At 41.0% G+C, this 19,617-nt stretch overlaps 1 protein-coding gene across 1 annotated transcript in view; it reads right to left on the bottom strand.

The window, feature by feature from the left end:
• Positions 1 to 19,617, bottom strand: part of dock2 (dedicator of cytokinesis 2) — a gene marked incomplete at its 5' end in the record, with an annotated part of 92,809 nt that overhangs the window by 47,876 nt on the left and 25,316 nt on the right. The window contains 2 exons of the mRNA XM_083890627.1: positions 2,396 to 2,491; positions 6,746 to 6,888. Coding sequence (XP_083746753.1) covers positions 2,396 to 2,491; positions 6,746 to 6,888 — 239 coding nt within the window. The remainder of the gene's footprint in view (positions 1 to 2,395; positions 2,492 to 6,745; positions 6,889 to 19,617) is intronic.

Below are 19,617 nucleotides of genomic sequence, written 5' to 3'. Positions count from 1 at the left end.
AAAATACAGAAACAAACATAATATACAGAGTATACTTTGTTTCTGAGGGTTAGACCTGTTTTCATTTCAAGGTTAATGATTGGCCTGTTCCCACGATGAAATGTTGGTATTTGCAAAAACAAAAAGGTGCCAATTGAATATGTTTGATTGCTGTGAAGCTGCTGACGAAAGGTGACATTGCAAATGTTGTGTCGAGTAACGAACGTGATTCTGCATGATGTTGAGACTCCAATGCTTTCATGTAGTTTATCAGCCAACTGTGATTGATGAAACTTTCACAGTGAAAACAAAACTCAAGCAGCAGATTTGTTTTAGCTATTTCCCAAATGAAAACATGAAATTGCTCTTAGAAAGAGAATTTTTGCTGTATGTTGAAAACACTTGGGTTTGACATCAAGAGATGAATAAGAAAATAGATCAGTATTTCAGCTCTTACATGTTAAACAACGTTGTTGTTGTCCAGGTGGGTCCCATTAAATTGATTACACAAACACTAAAAAACAGCAGTAAATGTCCACTCTCTGAGTTTTTGTGTGTTTTGCCTGTCAGCGTTTAAAAGATCTAACCAACATAAAGAGCAGAGAGATGTCTATGGGAGAAAAACAAGTATATTTTTTTGAAGCTAAGATATGATGGAAAATCAATCCGAGCCATTGCACAAACATTGACCATATTTGGAATGGCAAACGGGCATCAAATCAGTAGACCAAGGAAAACGGCAGCAGTTGACGACAGAAACATTGTGAGAACTGTTAAGAAAAACCCAAAAATCACCGATAACATTCAGAGGGCAGGAGTGACGGTAACACAATCCAACAGATTTACAGAACACTAAGAATATACTGTAAGTTCAGAGGCTACATGCCCGACTGGTACAGTACAGAGATAAGGCTCAAAGTTTTGGGACATAGTTTAATGGACTGATAAATCGAAGATTAAACTTTTAATGGAAAGGCTAAAGTGTGGACAAAGAAAGGATCTTCTCATGATCCCAAACACACAGGCTCTTCTGTGAAACATGGTGTCATGGCACAATGTCACGGTTTGAGCTTTTTCTGGGATGGGCTCTTTGATCGTCAGTGATGATGTAACTTGGAAGAATTTTACAGAAACATTTTTGTCTACCAGCTTAAAGAGATATTCATCCAAAATGTTAGGGAGATCTTTCATCATACAAGTAAACCTTCAGACTTAAACCCTATTCAGCATGCGTTTAACCAGATTACAGAGGATGCACAGGATTTGCAAAAGAATTCCTATAAAAAACAGGTATAAATACCTGTAAATAAAAGCTGAAATGCTGATCTCTTATGGTCTTATATTCATCAAGTGTCAACACCAAACATTATCAGTGTACAGCCAATATAATGGAACCGGCCTCATTGTTCCAATAAAGTTGGTGGGGACTTCAATGCCACTGCGATCTGTTTCATCTGGCTACAGCAGTGCAACAAAAACCAATTACTATTCCGCATGGGTCTATGCCTGTTAGAAACACACACCTGCAATATTCACACAGGCACACACCAATGCTTACTTCACAGCAGTTTAAAGCCTCACCACTAATCCCACAAGAGTCTGCCTTCAGCTGCTTCCCACTGAATAACAGCCACCAATTACAATCTCGGATAACATCGCAAATATTAATTACTCGGTCTGTATTCAGGACCTTATCCGCGTGGAAAAACAAAACTTTACCTCCAAAATCAGTTTGTCAGAATCAGAAAAACGCTTTAAAAAGCTGCAGTACATATATGCCAGGCCTGTATTTGTTACAGAAATACACCAAAAACGGAGAAGGAGACACCTAAAGAAAGCTTTATTCCAAAAAGTATACATTACGATGTATACAATCACAGAAAGAGAGACAGAATGAACCGAGAAAATATAAGTTATACTAAGGGCGAAAGAGGGAGATGACAAAGACAGCGATGGTGAATGCAAGAGCAAGAGAGAGGTGAGACTATGACATCGTTTTTTCCCCCAAAGTAATGTATTGGTCGTCTACACCAAAATGCAACAGTGGCTTTTTTGAGATTATTTTCAAAAATAAGCATTTCAGTGCTCATCAAAACACCTGTTCCGTGTGGTAAAAAGCCAATATTACAAAAAATAACAAAAAAACTGTAGCAGATGCTCCTGTACTTGTTTTCGTGTGTACGGCCCCGAAACATCCTGTCCATGCTTTTTTTAATAAGCTGTCCCATAACAGTGTGAGCCCTCTCTTACTGTCCTTTCTCTTCTATGTACAATAAAAGCGTGTGTCTTTGGAAATATACATGCATCCGTCGTCAAAACATACTTTATGTTTCCGAGTGCAACTGCGCGGCCGACAGAAGTGAAAGCACGTGTTTACAGAGTCAACCAGAATATATGCAAAGTTGCATGTACTTACAATGAGAGCGTGTTCACGGCCCATTGTGATTACTGTCTGGTTTATGATCCTCAGCAGAGACACGACAATGTCCTGGATGTGCTGAAATGTTTCCCCCTGAGAGAAAAAAAAAAAGATAACACAAATGACAAAGGTTGTTATACTGTTCTTCTGTGAGTCTAAACACGAGGCAGAGCAGGTCCTGCAGCATCCACTCCAAGATAACGTTGGCGCTGCATCCAGGAACATGTCAGAACTCCCCCTTCCTCAACAGAACTTTGGATATTATGCATAACTGTGAGTTCCATTAGAGGGAAAAGGGTGGCTGATTAAATTAAAAACACTTTTCTGAGTCAGAAATTCTGCTCACTTTCCAGAAAATGTGCCTCACCAGCAGATTAAGTTAATCATCATCAGTGTGGATGTTTGAACCTGAAAAGGCTCAAACCCCGACACGTGAGAATGTGGATCTTTCTGTGCAGACCTGCTTTCACATTTCTACTGTTCCTTTCCCTTTGAAGCCACTTTTATTACATTTTTCTTTTCCTCCATCTGCCCAGAGGGAAAGGATAGTGATGATGAGACGCATTGAACAGTCTGTCTGTCTTTGTACGCAGACCTTTCCCTATGAAAGCTACCATTTCCTGGTTTTCTAATATTTAGATTTGATGGTAGACGTCAACATTGGCACCTTAACGCAAGTCATATTTTCACAAATATTAGACTGTGGGTACTTTAGCACTACAGTCCAGTACAAAGAGATGTGTCCCGGTGGCCTAGGTTTATAATGTAATATGGCTTTGGTTTAGAGTCATGTAAAATATAAGAGGCACTGAAAAACCAAAACAAACATGTGAGCCCTGGGCATCCACTGAGGTAATATAATTTGGTATTTGGTTTAAAATCAGTGGTTCACATTAAATGGAAGCAATTAAACAGACCTACTTTTATATTTACATTCAAATAAAATAATACCAAAAGGAGAAATATCCATATAACATTTAAGAGGCTCTAAAATCAATGTTAGGATGTTGTGTCAAGTTATTGCTCTGCAATTTGGAATTCATTTGGAGTCGTTGGGACATACAGTATGGCATGGGAGCAGCTGAAAAGACATTTAGAGCTTAAGAAATCATGGAAACTCACTTGAAATGTAAAGTACTGTGTTTAGTGTGTTTAATACGGTGGCCCTGAGGTGCAAAACACAAACGTAAATCACAAAACACAAAAACATTAACTCAAAACGGAGGAGGTATGTCCCCGCGATCGACCATTGTGTTTGCGTTTTTTGATTTGCGTTTCTGTTTTGAGTTCATTTATTTGTGTTTTTTGATTTGTGTTTTGTTATTTGCATTTTCTGATGTATGTTTGTGTTTTTCGATTTGCATTTGTGTTTTTTACCTCAGGGCCACCGTAGTCTAATGACCTGTGAAGTCTGAAAACATTTTTTCTGGACACATGGCTTCAAGCACACGGACACACAATACTACAATGACGTCAGTCAACAGAGGCCGACTCAGACTGGAAGTAACTCACAAGAGAAGCATCTGCTCCATCAAACGAGTTAATGCAGCTCCATGCATTTGTGTGTCCATGTCTATTCTGACCCAATTATGTGTGTGTGTGTCCGTTAGTGCGTTGTGTCCTTGTAAGATCTGTTCAGCCAAGCATAAAGCAGGTAAAAATGATTTCAAAACACACATTGTGTTTGTTGCATGAAGAGACGTTCACTCAGAGAGCCATCTCTGTGCGTGTGTGTGTTTGTGTGTGTGTGGCTAGTCAAAGATCTCTTAATTTCTTCCAAATTGCACAAGTGCATCAACTTTATGGCATCATGATACCACACACACACACACACACACACACACACAGAAAACACTGTTTTGGAGGTGGGATGAAAGAGAGAGAAAAAGCTCTAATGAGTCATGTCTTTCCGTCTTCCTCTGTTAGCATCATCCCTTTACTCGCCCTCACAGCTGCACACACACACACACAGGAGTTACTTAAGTATTCAACACAAACTCTGTGCCCACTGACATGGGCATTGGTCTATTGCATCATCTTGTCTTACATCTCTGTTTGTCTTTGTGAGTCTCTTTCTATTTCTTGGAGTTCTCTGTGAGGCGACAACTTCATCAGGTACCACCCAGAGTAGAAGAGAGTCAAAGAAAGTAAAAAAAATAAATAAAAAAATAAAGGAGCAGCGCCACAATTTCCTCTCTCTCTGTTGCTTTTATTATTCATTTTATGTGCTGCATATCTCCAACTCCTTCAGATTTAAGACTTTCTCCAGCTCCCCTTGTCTTTCTTTTCTTTCATATCTGTTAACTTCCGCTCCATTCACATTTGCTTTCATCATTCCTGCATGGCCATGAGCAGTTTATCTTTATCTGGCCTCTTCTGCTTATGCTCATTTTTATCTGAGAAGTGTAAAAAAAAAAAAAAAAAAAAAAAACCTGATCATACATAGTTTGCTTTTTGGGCTTTTTCCAGATAACACATCAGTGTTGATGATTAGTGTTTTCAGCGTCTGCAGCGTAAAGATCACAGCCATGCAGAGGTGATGCAATCATTGCAATGTATGTGCAGGATGATATATGCAAGTGCATTGGTTTGTCTTTCTCTGAGTGAATTTAAGCACATTATTTGTTCAATAATGATATACATCAGAGGCAGAACTTTCTCTCTCTCAAAGTGTCTATAACACTTAATGCTCCAGTGCAAAACTTCACCCCCACCAGGAAGTCTGAGTAATTACCAAAAACACTGCTGGTGACTCTACATGACGTATATCTGGATGCCAAATGATGACAAATGACAACAGGAAAGAAAATTGACATAAAAAAAACATCTGGGGAGAGAACAAACCACGCATCAAGATAGAACCACATTTGTGTTTCCCAATTACATCATTAGCATTTAATCACTTCAGTTTGGCATGACTATAACATAGGAGATATGTCTTTATTCTGAAACATCAATGCATATTTAGACACATTTATTTGGAGTAGAAAGTGCACGTATATATTATGGAGTATGACCCATGTCCATCCAGATATTTCCTATCCATCACGTTATCCGTTACTGATCAATCAAGAAGCCGTGAGAACATAATGATGAGATTTTAATTTGGGACACAGCTGTGTGACAATATTATTCTTATTCCTATGCTTATTTGAGCTTCCCACTTCTTCCCACAAAATGGCTGCTAGGATATTAAACTTTATGGTTATGTCACCCAGGAGCAGATCGTAGTCTTGCCGCTCGTCACTGGTTCTGTGGTCTTTACATGATTTTACCTCTTAAACACGAGACCCCATTCCTCTATGGTATCACCTGTATAAATAGAGGTTAAATTTGAAACCCTCTGCCACGTCCTGCTTTGGTTTCCCCGACGCCGACTCTCGTCATCCAACTCTCCCCACTCCATTCATTACTTCTCCCTCTCATATCGCCGTCTCTCTCCTGAAGGCTGAAGTCTCATTAGCGCTACCCAAATGAATGGGGCTCTTAAACAGCATACCTTCACTTCAAAGACTCAGCAGGTTGTCAACAACTTGCAAGAAGCAATTAAAAAGCCCTCAAATGGATACTGTGGATAATAAAGATGTTTAGTTTGAGAGTTACCTGGATTTAATTTCAACAGATCAACAATATTGTTGAGGAATACGTTTACCCTCATAATTTCAGTTCAGTCACTCACCAGTTTCTGTGACCTGCTTTGTTTTTTGTGGCATTATTATACTGGGTATTTTCGATTGTAAAGCAGACCGTCTAAATACACACTTGGAGCTGTGTTGCCACTGCTCGCCCACGGAATCAGAGTGGGTCACTGGAGCTGCTCCTAATGTGATGACTGAGGATGTGATTTTGTCTCCCACTGACATTTGATCGTCAGTGGGAGACAACATCTGCCACCAAGTGAGTGGGGGAAAAAAAAAAACACATTTCAGCAGCGAAATGAATCTTGGACATTGTAAAGGGTTGAGATTGCCGTGTGCATGCTGGGGGAAAACTACACGGATGGCCTCTGAATGAAAAAGTCTCGAAGGAAATGAGAGGAGAAATGAGGTAACAATGTAGAGAGAGAGGAAAAAGCCAGGTAGAGGCGATGGTTGGAGTCGATTTTGCTATTTGCAATACAGTGAAACAATGTGTTCGTAAAGATCTTACTGTAAAAATGTTCACACCACACTTTATAAAACACATCTACAGTATACCTGACCTATAGGTAATTGGGTCTCAGGTTGTTCTTTAACATCACCGCACAGTTTACAAAGATCTGCTCTAAAACAATTCAGAGGACTGCAGCTAAAAGACACTCATTTGTGTGTCTTACTAAAAGGCTTTCTGTGTGTGTGTGTGTCTCACCACATTGTCCCGACTGAGGACTTCCAGAATGTTGTTGAGCAGTTCCAGACTGTTTCTCCTCTCGTCGTGAGGGCCATCAGCCATACTGGCCAGTGCGCCACTCAACTCCCGCAGCATCATGGGTAACAACACCTCGCGGCACTCTGAGGAAACAAAAGCACACGTGGTTAAACATTACTACTTTGATAAGAAGACGCACACTAATGTATATGACCGGTGAGACGATCCTTTTTTTTTTTAAAAGGCAACTCAGTGACACAGTTCGGTTGTCATGACGGTAAACAGTTCAGGTGGGATTTGAACTGCCAACCTGGTGCTGCATGTGCAGTATCTGGTGACCAAAGAAGGCATAAAGGAAGCCATAAAGGCAAAAGCCAAGAATTAGATGTCCCAGATGTGCCTGTAGTTTGTGGAGATGCCCTCGCAAGAACTGAAAGACTAAACTTGAGCTCCAGTTCTGCAGGTAACATTCAGCTTTGCTAGAGTAGTTTAAAAGACAAATAATCTCAGACAAAAGGTGATACTTCTCTGTGGAGTTCATGCGCCCAGCAAGCTGTTTGCACACGTTTTATTGTGTGTCGAGCAGAAAACTCATTCAGGAGGAAAGATTGTGAAGGAGCCTGTTGGCTGCTGCTGCAGAAGTGCCTGCAAGTGACAAAGTGTCAGCTTGTCTCGAACAATTGGTGCTTAACCATTCATAAATCCTTTACGGCATCAAGTCGTTTTGTGAATTACAGGAACTCACAATAGCAAATGAAGTGTAAAAGTAAAAGGTGGACCTGAGAAAGGATGTGCAATTTCAGCCCCTTTCATAAAGTCGTGACCATTAGAATCGTCTGAATTCTATTAGTTTAATGATATTAAAAAGAGTTTTGTTTTTTTCCTTCATATTTTACGAAGCTTTTTGAGCTTTGTGTCATTAATCTTGCAAAAGTGATTTCCTGTTCAGTTCACGTTGATATTGGAAGTGGGCCTCAAAGATTGAGGATATGATGAAAGAATGTGTGAGCACGCAGTGCCCATTAAAGGTTAAAATGAATACATTACCATGTTATTAAACACTGATTGATTAAAAGCCAGGTGCATATTTCATATTTTAATGCAATTTTCCGTTAAAAATTAAAGTTTCCTTTGTTGGGCTACAAAGAAAGGGGTTTAAACCCCCATATAATTCATTAATAGCACTGAACTGATTAAATAAAAACACAAGGCACAGTACAAATTCAAACAATTTATCTGCAGCAGACATGCATACAAGTACATAATTATGATAAATCTAATTCTGTAAAAGGTTAGCAATGCTAATGTGAACATAAAACAGACCACTTTATTGTCAAAATGCTCTCGCAATTTGGCCGAGTTGGCTTTGGACCATCCATCAACTCTCAAGGTCAAATGCAAATCTTCAACTCTAAATATCAAGTTGTTCCAAATTATGTGAGACTACAAGAACATTTGTACTTTTCCTCAAATTGTCTTCTTGGATCTCATCTGCGTTTGTCACCACATCACTTCTGTTGTAGCCGCAGGTAGACAGAGGGCCCATTAAACGCTCATTTGTGCCGATGCTCATTAACTCCATTATAAACTGACCCGAGCCCACACGCCTGCTGAGTGGACCGCCGTCACAACACTCACTCCATCACACCAACACGGCAAAGAAGACCAGTCATGAGTCACTGAATGTCCTCAGTGACTCTGAGAAATGGACGAGAGGAGAGGGAGACGGAGGAGGAGGAGCCTGCAAAGGTAGACTCAACGGGAGGAGGAGGAAGTGTAAATGAGGCATTGCGACAGGCCCGGAAGACAAATGTTGTCCACGCATTAAAGATAAGAGGTAATAACTCAAAAAAACACAAATTAAAAACTATCAGATAATCTCTCTGTGCCCTTTAGAAAGTGGTGTTTTAGGAACTGCTTTTGTATTTTTACAGGGAAGTCCTAATAACCTGTTTAATCCCTGAAAGCAGAAACTCATCATCCTCCATCCTTTCACATTTCACAAAACAATGGCCCCTGTTTTACAGTGGCATTTGTGTGTGCGCTCAACCTCAATAATTAATCCATCTGCCTTCCGGGAGCTGGATGTTACATTAAAACTGTAGAGGGCTCAATTCCCCCGGTGAAATGACCCCAGAGCCACCTGCTTCTTTTGTTTCTATTGATTTTAGAAATAAACCCAAGTAGATATTTCTAGGTGCAAGTGTGTGGTATGGGGAGCAGATGCCAGGTCGAAAGGGTTATTCTTGTTGTGTTTTTGTTTCTCATGAGTCAGGACCAAGGGATGATTAATATAGATGAAGCTCCACACTTTGCAGGTTGAACAATTTGTCTACGTTTTACTTGTTGGAGTTACTTAATTGGAATTGGAGGTCTTGAATACAGCCAACACACAACATGCTGCCTTTAAAGGTCCCATATTATATCTATGGCTCCAAGTTAAACTAGTTCCCTGGTGTCCAAATGAACACGTCTGTGACATGCTTTGGTCAAAATACCATAAGGATGAAGCACCACAGCAGTTCAATCACCCTGCCAAAACAGCCCTGTTCAGAACACTCTGTTTAAGTCCTTTAAGTCCACCTTAAAGGTCCACCTTAAAAAAAAAAATAAAAACGAAACTTAGGGGACAGGAAATAACATCAGCCACAGAGGCTACTGGGAGCTAACAGCAGTTAGCATTTGGAAAAGTGATCATTTGCAGGCTCTAGCAGGAACATTGCTGTCATATATAACATGTATCCACTGGACAGATAAATCCTCTGAGGCTGGAAGTTTGTGTAGAACTCTGTGCTGCACTGTGGAGCCAAGAGTATAACTTTTCACAGACTTAGCGGACTTCCAGTTTTCTGATACCGTTGCCCTCGACAGCACTCTCGCTTGTTTTACGGACAAAGCAGAGCACCGTGAGACAACAATTCAGGGAATTTAGCATCTTGTGATGTCCCGATGAGCGCGGAAGTCAACAACGCGTGTTTTATCTCCTGTACTTAGACTGAGGAGGACCACACAAACATGAGTGAGTCATCTTTTTTCACACTTTGGCGACTGGTAGGGCCTCCAGAGTCCCAAATATAAGTATTAAAATGATTAAAAAGTTGATTTTGCATAATATCGGACCTTTACATGGGGGGGGGGGGGGTTGATTTAATGGACAAAAATGATTTGAAACTGAGATCAACGTACTTACCTTGAATCTAGGATATAACTTCACTGTTGTAAAAATGTGATGTTATTTAATCATAATGGCTCAGCTCCATGGTCCTGTGCTCCAAATGGAGATTTTAGTATTTTTCTCTGAAAGACTCAACAAAGTTCCAAGCAAGTGACAAGCTACTGTAGGCGTAACTGACAGACTGTAGGTGGAAAAATCTGGTGCAGCAGCTTTGTGTTGCTGTGCAGCACAAGATCAGTGACGTGAAACGATGGACCACACACACACAGCCGTGGATCTACATACATGCAGATGCAGAAGACAGGAAACAGGATAATTACTTGCAAGTTCCTTAATGAAACACTGAGCTGGTAGGATAGTGATTAGTTCAGGGCCTGTGCAATACAACCAATAATTAAAATGTGTTCATGTTGTACTTATTATTACATTATAATTATATTTATTGCCGTGTTGAAAAATAACAATGCAAAAATAATCCTGAAACTCTACCAAACTCTTTAAGCGTTGCAACCTGCTGACACTGGAAGACCCTTTTTCCCCCACAACACTTTACATACTGTGCACTTGTGGGAGCCTGCATACGCAGGATAAGGCACCTTTAATCTTGCCAGCAGCCTCTTCTCATCTTAAAATTCTGAAAACATTGCGGAAACCAGAAGCATCCTATAGTTCGCTCATTTATGGAATCCTGCTCACACAGATCTGCCTGGATGTGCATCATCTGTTTTGATCTCAACTTCTACCGCCTTTCACATCACCTCTAGACTGCCTGAATATAAACATCAAAAAAAAAATTATGAAGTAGGGACCGCAACGCTGCTTCACACTCTGAGGCCGATTGCCTTTAGTCATTGATGCAGAACACTGCCCTCAACTTCACAGGTATTTCTCGTGCCTTGCCTCAAATAAAATCAAGACTGTTATTATCCACTGTTTCAGCATGAATGGAAGCCCTTGCAGAGAGATTCCTTTGAACTGCACCACAGGCCACGAGGATACAAGGCTAAGTGAAAATCACCAGCTGCAATGGAGTGCAGCAGGTCTATAGGCCATATCAAAATTCCGCATTTTAAAACCACTGTGCTATTTCAAGCACTAAGCAGTATTTGTAATTTTCCTAAAAGCAAATGATGCATCATCATTGCAGATCAAATCAGGGGTGCAATCAAGCACACTGGATACCTGCTGCATCCCCTCTTAGACTTAATAAAACACATGCACAAGCGGAGCCTCTATTTTTTTTTTTTATTGCCTGTCTACATTTCCCTCCACACCTTCCCTCTGATTCACATTTCTTGTCTTTCTATCACATCAGCATACACAATGCGGTGCAGTCGGTAGGAATAATATTTACTAACTGTTGTGCAAACAGTCAACACTTTTGTTGTTGTAAGCTGTTCAAAAAGGAACAAAAGATAGCAGAGGGAAAAATAAAACTAATTTACGAGCTGGAAAAGACAGCTTGGCATTGATGCATCAACAAAGGCTCTCATAAGACTTTCCCTGAGTGGCTGCACTTGTACACTTGTGTTTCCATGTTCCACTCGCCTGCATAACTTAGTTCGCATTTCAGGTGTAACAGCCTGCGGTGCTACACTGCAGAAAATCAATTCAGCCATGTGGTGGAAGAGGGCTTCACCAGCAGGCAATGACAGACAAATGGAAATCAAGGTCCGGGGGCTAACCCCAGGATGCACTTTTTCAACTTTTTCTCATCAAACTCTCACTGTGCGTAGACACACAAGCACCCCACATGACATAATTGGAGTCATCTACAGCCTGTTTAATATATCTATTGATCCCATTTCTAATTTCAGCTCCTTTTTCTGATTTAGTTGTTCATTTCTGTTTGATGTACAAAGAGCTGGGATTTCTTTGTGTGTCTGTGTCTGCGTTCGGGTTATCAAGTTTGTGAGAGCGAGCAGACACCAGTGTTGGCAGGCTGCTGCGGAGAGCAGCTTTGATGGCTCAGCAGCCAACCCCTCCATCCCTCCTCGCCTCCATTTTTTTCATTTGACATCCCGGCACAATAAACTATAGCACATGATAATGAGATGTAGTCTCAATTTCTAAATGTCATATAAATCTGACGCGTGGTCTTCCTCCCTCTCTCTCTCTCTCTCTCTCTCGCCACCACTCCACCCGCCCTCCCGCCCCGTGGGTGCCGTCCTTTACTTTGGAAAAGATGGAGTAATAAAAAAAATGTTAATGAGGAGGTTTGGGACCGAGCCAACTCCCCGCGTGGCGATGACTAAACGTCTCCCTCAACAGGTTTCTCATTTCTCCATGTCACGGCGGGCGTCCTCTTTCCTCCGCTCACACTTCATCTTCATATATCCTGCCCTCACTTTTCCCCCCCCTCGCTCCGTCTTTAAACTCCATTTAAAATTTAAAGCCCCATCTTTTTTTTTTTATTTGTATTACCTGCCTGTCCACACTCGTGTCTCTGACATTTTTAATCACTGGTTCAATCTGGTGTGTTGTTGGTGGTGGTGGTGATGTAAATTTGGTGTGTATGATTTGTGAAAGCGACAAAGCTGCCTCAAAAAATGCTTTAGTAGAATATTATTTTCACAGAACAGTATAAATTTGTCCCGTCTCTCAGGGCGAGTGTTCTCCTAAAAGTACAACGCGATAAGTCACAGGTGATAGTGGCACTGTGGTAAATGATGGCGATGTTTAAAAGTGCATTTTCCACTGTGAACTCCGCTATACAGAACAAATACTGTACAAATACTCAACTTTTCTCCTCTGAATGAGAACAATACAGACGTATAACACCTCGTATGTTAGCATTTGTTCATTTGTCCGGACAGAACAGTGTGTGGTTGTCATGTTTACAACTAAAACAAAGATTTGTCACGGGGATAACCAGATCTATGTCAGATAATCCCCTGAGTTTCGTTGTCAGAGGTAGCTATTATTTATTATTCCCTGTGATCAAAGGACGCATAAATTATCTTTCGTCTTTCTTTTCCCCGTTATCTTAGATTCGCTCTATGACTAACCCGCCTAATTACCACATATCTTTGCTCTGCTGCTTATTCAACTACTAAATTGATCGACCAATTAGAGCGCTGCTAGCCTTTGTTGGTACAATCTGATCAATTCAACCAAAGGAAGATCAATATTGGGTGAACCCCTTGTGAGGAACCATTTCAGTGGTTTGACTAATGGGCAGATTTATTCCCAGCATCCTCTTAAAGGAAAGTAATAAATCTGCTCTCTAGTTAAACTGGCATCTGATACCAACTTTTAGATTATTCTTGTATTTGTTAAGATGGAATAAGCTGTAAATCTTCACTCGCATTATATTATAATACCTCTGCTGTCGCAGTAACTTGTTATAATATCTGCAGTGGCATCCACTTCAACTGCTGCCACAGCAGGGTCCCAAAGGAGATTGTTCAGATTTAAAAAGGTCCCAGAGATGTTATTTTGCAGTAACCTGAGAATAAGGACCAGTGTGTGTGTGTGTGTTAGTGATAGCACCGAGCTGCTCAGTCATCTATCAAATGAATGTGAAACAGTTCATTCATGAGAACATTCAGACACGAGCTTGGATCAGACGCTGAATGAGACAGAGAGGGAATGTGTGAGACGGAAGCATTTCACAAAATGATTCATTTTGTTCTAATTGTTTCATCAGCAGCCTCTCGCTGCAGACACTGGATGACAACAATTATTCCCCCCCGTCTCACCGTCTCTCCATTTCATTAACCTTTCGAAACCATCAACCCCCGAGCTCTATGGTCACCACTCTGGGTCAGTCTCTACAACAACAATCAAGCATTATCTGTGGCAGATTGCTCCTCTGCTGTTGAACACTTAAACGGCTGCACAGGTTTCTGACAATGTGTGGTCTAAACAAGCACCGACACACATGGCACCATGTTTTGTGCCCAGTTTAAATTTATAATGCAGGTGTCGCGAGCTGTTTCTCCTGTGTGAACATGATTTGACTTTAATTGAGTACACAGCTTGACCATGGGAATGACTAGTTCCCTGGTGTCTAATGAACATGTCTGTGAAATGCTTTGGTCAAAATACCATAAGGATGAAGCACCACAGCAGTTCAATCACCCTGCCAAAACAGCCCTGTTCAGAACACTCGGTTTACTAGTATCTCTTTAGGGCCACCTTAAAGGGCCACCTTAAAGGTCCACCTTAAAGGTCCACCTTAAAGGTCCACCTTAAAGGTCCACCTTAAAGGTCCACCTTACAGGTCCACCTTAAAAAAAGGAAAACAAAACTTAAGGGACAGGAAATTACATCAGCCACAGAGGCTTCTGGGAGCTAACAGCAGTTAGCATTCGGAAAAGTGATCATTTGCAGGCTCTAGCAAGCACATTGCTGTCATAAATCCTCTGAGGCTGGAAGTTTGTGTAGAACTCTGTGCTGCACTGTGGAGCCAAGAATAGAACTTTTCGCGGAATTCCAGTTTTCAGATGCCGTTGCCCTCGCCTGCACTCTCACGTGTTTTACGGACAAAGCGGAGCTCCGCGGGACAACAATTCCAGGAAGTCAACATCGCGTGTTTTATCTCCTGTACTTAGACTGAGGACCACAAAAACATGTATGAGTCATCTTTTTTCACACTTTGCTGACTGATAGGGCCTCCAAAAGTCCCAAATATAAGGATTTGAATGATTAAAAAGTGGATTTTGCAGTCAAGTAAAACAATCTGATATCTAGAGTGAGTGATTGGTAAATGGTCTGTATTCATAAAGCACTTTTCTAGTCTTGATGACCACTCAAAGCTGCTTTACACCACAATTTTGCCATTCACCCATTCACACAAACTTGGGGTTAAGTGTCTTGCCCAAGGACACATTGGTATGTAGACACCACGCCATGAGCCCAAAACTAAATATTTCCACATCTGGAATCATTCTATAGAAACTACAAGAACCTCGACCATCAACAATAGATCTGTAGACCCAGTTTCTTTTCATTTTTTTCTTCTGCTGAGCCAGAGACTCGTTTTAGGCTGTCCTAACAAGAGAAGAGAAGAACTGTCAGACATTTTGTCACATGGCAGCCATTGTTGTTTAATGATTAAAATGTGTCTGCATAATAATAATGAACTATATGGACATAACCCAGCTGCTGTAAAGCGGTCGGCTTTGACAACATCACTAAGCAGCTGTATAGGAGAATTACATAATGAGCACAAGCGCATGTGACGCATACAAAGACTAACTTGCCTCCAGATTCTGCACAGAATTGGACAATAAATATTTTACATCTGCTTTGAGAGAAGAACACATTATTTTAAAACCACCTAATTTAATTTTACATTAGACAACATGAAGTAAAGGAGTTCTACCTTGATCATCTTTATCATTTAACTGGGCCCTAACGTGACCTCTCACATTGCTGATTAGTAGAGACTGTGAGGACAACCAAGATCACTTAGCACTGATTAAATCCTGACGATGATAATTGTACAGTACATCACTCATCCATAATGATGACGCAATGACATGCATTTGTTAAGTAATAACAGCAGGGAGAAATATAGACTTGGGTATGAACAATATCAATAAAAGGATATAATGCGTTGCAGTAAAATGAAAGCAATTTAAGTAATGAGACTGTTGCTGTTTTTATGAATTGATAAAATAAATTTTAAAAGACAATCACACTTGTATTGGCATGGGCTGCATTATCAGATATTTTTTTTGTAGAGATACTGAGCTGTAAAAGTTAATCTTCAAAGAGCATTAGACTAAAACTCTTGGTGGTTTTTTGTGTACTACAGAGGCACCAGTGGTGACATGATGGCAGTCTTTTCTCCAGCTGGACAATTGGATGAGGGGAAACCGTGGCATGGCTGAGGAGATACAGAGGGTTTGTGGATTGGATCAGGGTCTTTGACCAGCTTTAGGAAACGAGTGGGCAAACAAAATGACAGACTCATCACTCTGTTGATCTGCTCTTTGCTCTCTCTCCCTCTCGCTGACCTCTCATTCTTTTTTTCTCCTGATGGTCTAAATCTGTCACAGTGATTGACCGATACCATGATAATTCCCCTAAATTAAGTCAGAAAGCCCCTTATAAGTTTCATTTAATTTTAAACCCCCCCCACCCCAGTCCCATCTAACACCACCAAATAAGAAAACCAAGGTACTGAAGAGACAAAATCAGCATGCTTGACACAAACGCACACATTCCACAGTATTCAAAATCAGTGTTTCACATACACACGGCCTCATTACAAAATAGTGTCACTTCAAGACATATTTTTATGTAAGAGTCTGAAAGAATAAAAAGGGTTTTCAGTTGTTATTTCTGGATGACAGGATTCCGTTACGTCATGCTAGTTAAGTTGATTTTAAGTGGACACAAGGGCGACACACACGGGATATGGAGGCACTGACTGCTTGTGCCTTTTTGTGAATGTTGTTAGTGAGGAGGGAGGAAACTTCATTGAAAGCCCTGGTGAAAAGAAGTTCAGGGTCTTCAGGCACGGGAGGGTTTGTTAACCTCTTAATGACAGCAAACAAGGCGAGCACTTTATTGTTATTGGTGACGGAGGGGGTGATTTAGCAAAGTCTCTCATTCATAGAAGTCATGGAGATTTTGTCTTTCAAATTTTGTGTTCAATTTATGTCTATTCTAATGCGTCTAAACCACATGGGACAAGTGCATTTAGGTTGTGTTCAAACCCACTTTTAACCATGGTGGAATATAAGTGGAGGTTTCAGCACTGGACACACAGCTCAAAAGAGGTGTGCTTGGTCTTGTAAATCCATCCATCCATCCATCATCTACCGGGTCTTCTTGCTGCAAAGGCGAGAGTGCTAAACACTACACCAAACGTGGGCCTGGTCTTGTAAATGTCACTTCTTATTCACTTTAAAACCAGATGAAGCATCTGGGTGTATTTGCACATTTGCAAATTGCAGTTACATGTATTTAGTGGTGGATTTACCTATAGCAGCATGAAAACTGATGCTACCCTGCAGAGAAAACATGTCCATTTAAGTATGACTGATCAGTCGGCTACTTCATTACAGTAACACATTGTTGCTGCATGCGTAAAAAGCAGAGAGTATGCACATTACACAGCTACTAAGGCAAGACAATTTTTTTGCACCACTGGCTTCAGAACATCCACAAGGCGAAGTAGTGTCTAACACTGTTGTTTCACAGCAAAAAGACCTGGGTTCGTATCCCAGTCTGCCTGACGACCTTTTCGAGCTGGTTCATTTTGACACTCTAAATTGACCGTAGATGTGAATGTGAGTGTTCGTCTGCATGTTTACTCTGTGATGGACTGGTGACCTGTCCAGAGCGTATCACACCTTTCCCTCTATGTCAGCTGGGATTGAGTCCAGCTCTCTGCGACCCTCATGTGGAGGATAAAGTGGTAGACAATGAATGAATCACTTCAGAGCATATTTTGTATTTTTTTTTTTTTTACAATACAATGATTTTATGCTACCTCAAGACAGCAAAGCGCCAACAATGTAGCTGACTGCACCTCACTTTAAGACAAACATGCCCATCGGTGACAGATGGGTGCTCGTGCATTGTTATTGCATTCAGAGAGAAAATGTCAACAGTCCAAAAACCCTTGTGGACACACATGCTTTCTCCTAGTGATATAAAAAATACATTAAAAGCAAAGAATGGTTTTAGTGTCCAATTACAATTTTACCAGGTTAACTTTTTATACATATTTTCATATTCAAAATGAATTTAATAATTATATATTTTATTTAAAAACAGTAAACAAACTGTAAAACGATCTGTAAGACTCATCTTCTCTCTCTCTGTCAAACAAGTGGAAGCAGGTGATCCCGTCATTCACACACACACACACACACACACACACACACACACACACACACACACACACACACACACACACACACACACACACACACACACACACACACACACACACACACACTTCCATCATCTAACCTCTGCTGCACTGCCAGTGGCATGACATTTTCCCCAGAGAGTCAAACAGACAGGTAAAGTTATTAAATATGGATTGCAGTGCACTGATAGGACACCAGGGGCCATTAGCCATCATAAATATGTAATTTAGCTGTGCTGCATATTTCAGCCTTCAGGACGAATGGAAAACCTGAGCACACAAGGCCTTTGATTAGCAGCCCGATGCTAAAAATGCATCTCAATTAGCCCGAGTGTCGGCCCCCATTTGACTCGGTGTAGATAGGAATCAAATGGACCGATGTATCAATGAATAAATAAATAAATGAATGAACAAATCCAAATAAATAAGTACGCCGTCGCCGCAGGGTAAGGGGAGGGGATTTAAAGTATTGCCCTTTCAATCACAAATGACTTTAAATGTTTTTATTATTATTTCTGTTGTCGCTTTTTCTACTTTTTGGTCCCATCATTACCTTTCTTGTTACTTTCATTGTTTTGGTTTTTTTTTTCTTTCCCCCTCTGCTCCCATTTTTCCCAGTGACAGAGCGTGACTCAGATTGCGTCGACAGTCAGCTCGAGGAGCGAGTCTGACGTCTCGGGCCCTGGGGAATCAATCACTGGAGCCAGGATCAATAACGGAGGACTGCATCCTGGGCCGGCTACTGACTCGGTTGGCAGCGATTGACTGATGAGCGAGGCCCAGGTCTCTACATCAAGCTAAAATAACGTTCCAGCCATTGCCCGCACATTTGAAGCATGCACTGTTGCACAAACACGGTCAGTCACTCTGAAATGAATACATACAAATATGTTGGCAGGTTGGGTATGAGAACGCATCCATGCACACGCGGGGCGATGTCAGAGGTGGGAGCAAACGTGCAGCCTCATCGGTCAACCACATTTATTTTATGACCAATCGAGTCCAAGACAAATTTGGACAACAAAAGTATATCGTATATTGTACCGCATCATTCATAGTCTACTTCCAATCCTTCAGTATGCACTGCAGACGCTCAATTATGTGCCTCCTCATCGAGTCTCCACTATACAGTAGCACAACATGAGCCCACTCTATCCATCACTGTGTGGTCCAAACCGCCACTTATCAGCCCACCACAAGCAAATTAGACATACATAATAGGTCTCAATAGAGCCAGGGGTTGAACTAAGATTGGTGAAGGACATGCCATCATTAACGTGTAGTGCTCTTTAAAACCATGATGCAGACTAAATCACGTGTCCCCAGCCACACGGAGTCAAAAAGCTCACCGTGCATGGAGTGAAAAGTGACATATTAATGACAGTAAAAACCGCCCATCTGGGGAGATCTGATGCAGACATTAGTCGATGTCGCCGCGTTTCGTTTGACAGCGGGGTATCACCTGTGACATTAATATGAATAAAGCTTATCTTTCTCCACACTCGACAGAAATACCTCCCGACAGCGGCACAGTGTTCCCGTTTGTGCAATTAGATTTGTGGATATTTTCACTGCGGGCGGAGAGAGGAAAAGTCAACGCCGCAAGGACAAAGGGACATATTTGCATGTCTAACTGTCGTGTTATTTTAGCCTCAAGATTGCTGATCTCAAGAGATGTGACTTAAATTGACCTTTTCAATCCATGTAGAGTAAATTCTGCTGGGTGGTTCCATTGTACTAGTTATAACACAATAGAAAACAGCCCAAGACAAAAATAATGTGAAACTATATTTTAAGTTTGTATTATAGTCAGTTTTTTTTTTTGTTAAATAATTAAAGGTGCCATATGTAAGAATGTGGCCA

Source organism: Microchirus variegatus, assembly GCF_963457635.1.
Source record: "Microchirus variegatus genome assembly, chromosome: 6".
In the NCBI taxonomy this organism is placed as follows: domain Eukaryota; kingdom Metazoa; phylum Chordata; class Actinopteri; order Pleuronectiformes; family Soleidae; genus Microchirus; species Microchirus variegatus.
The sequence above is the reverse complement of the archived record's forward strand: the minus strand, read 5'-3'. Positions and strand labels throughout refer to the sequence as shown.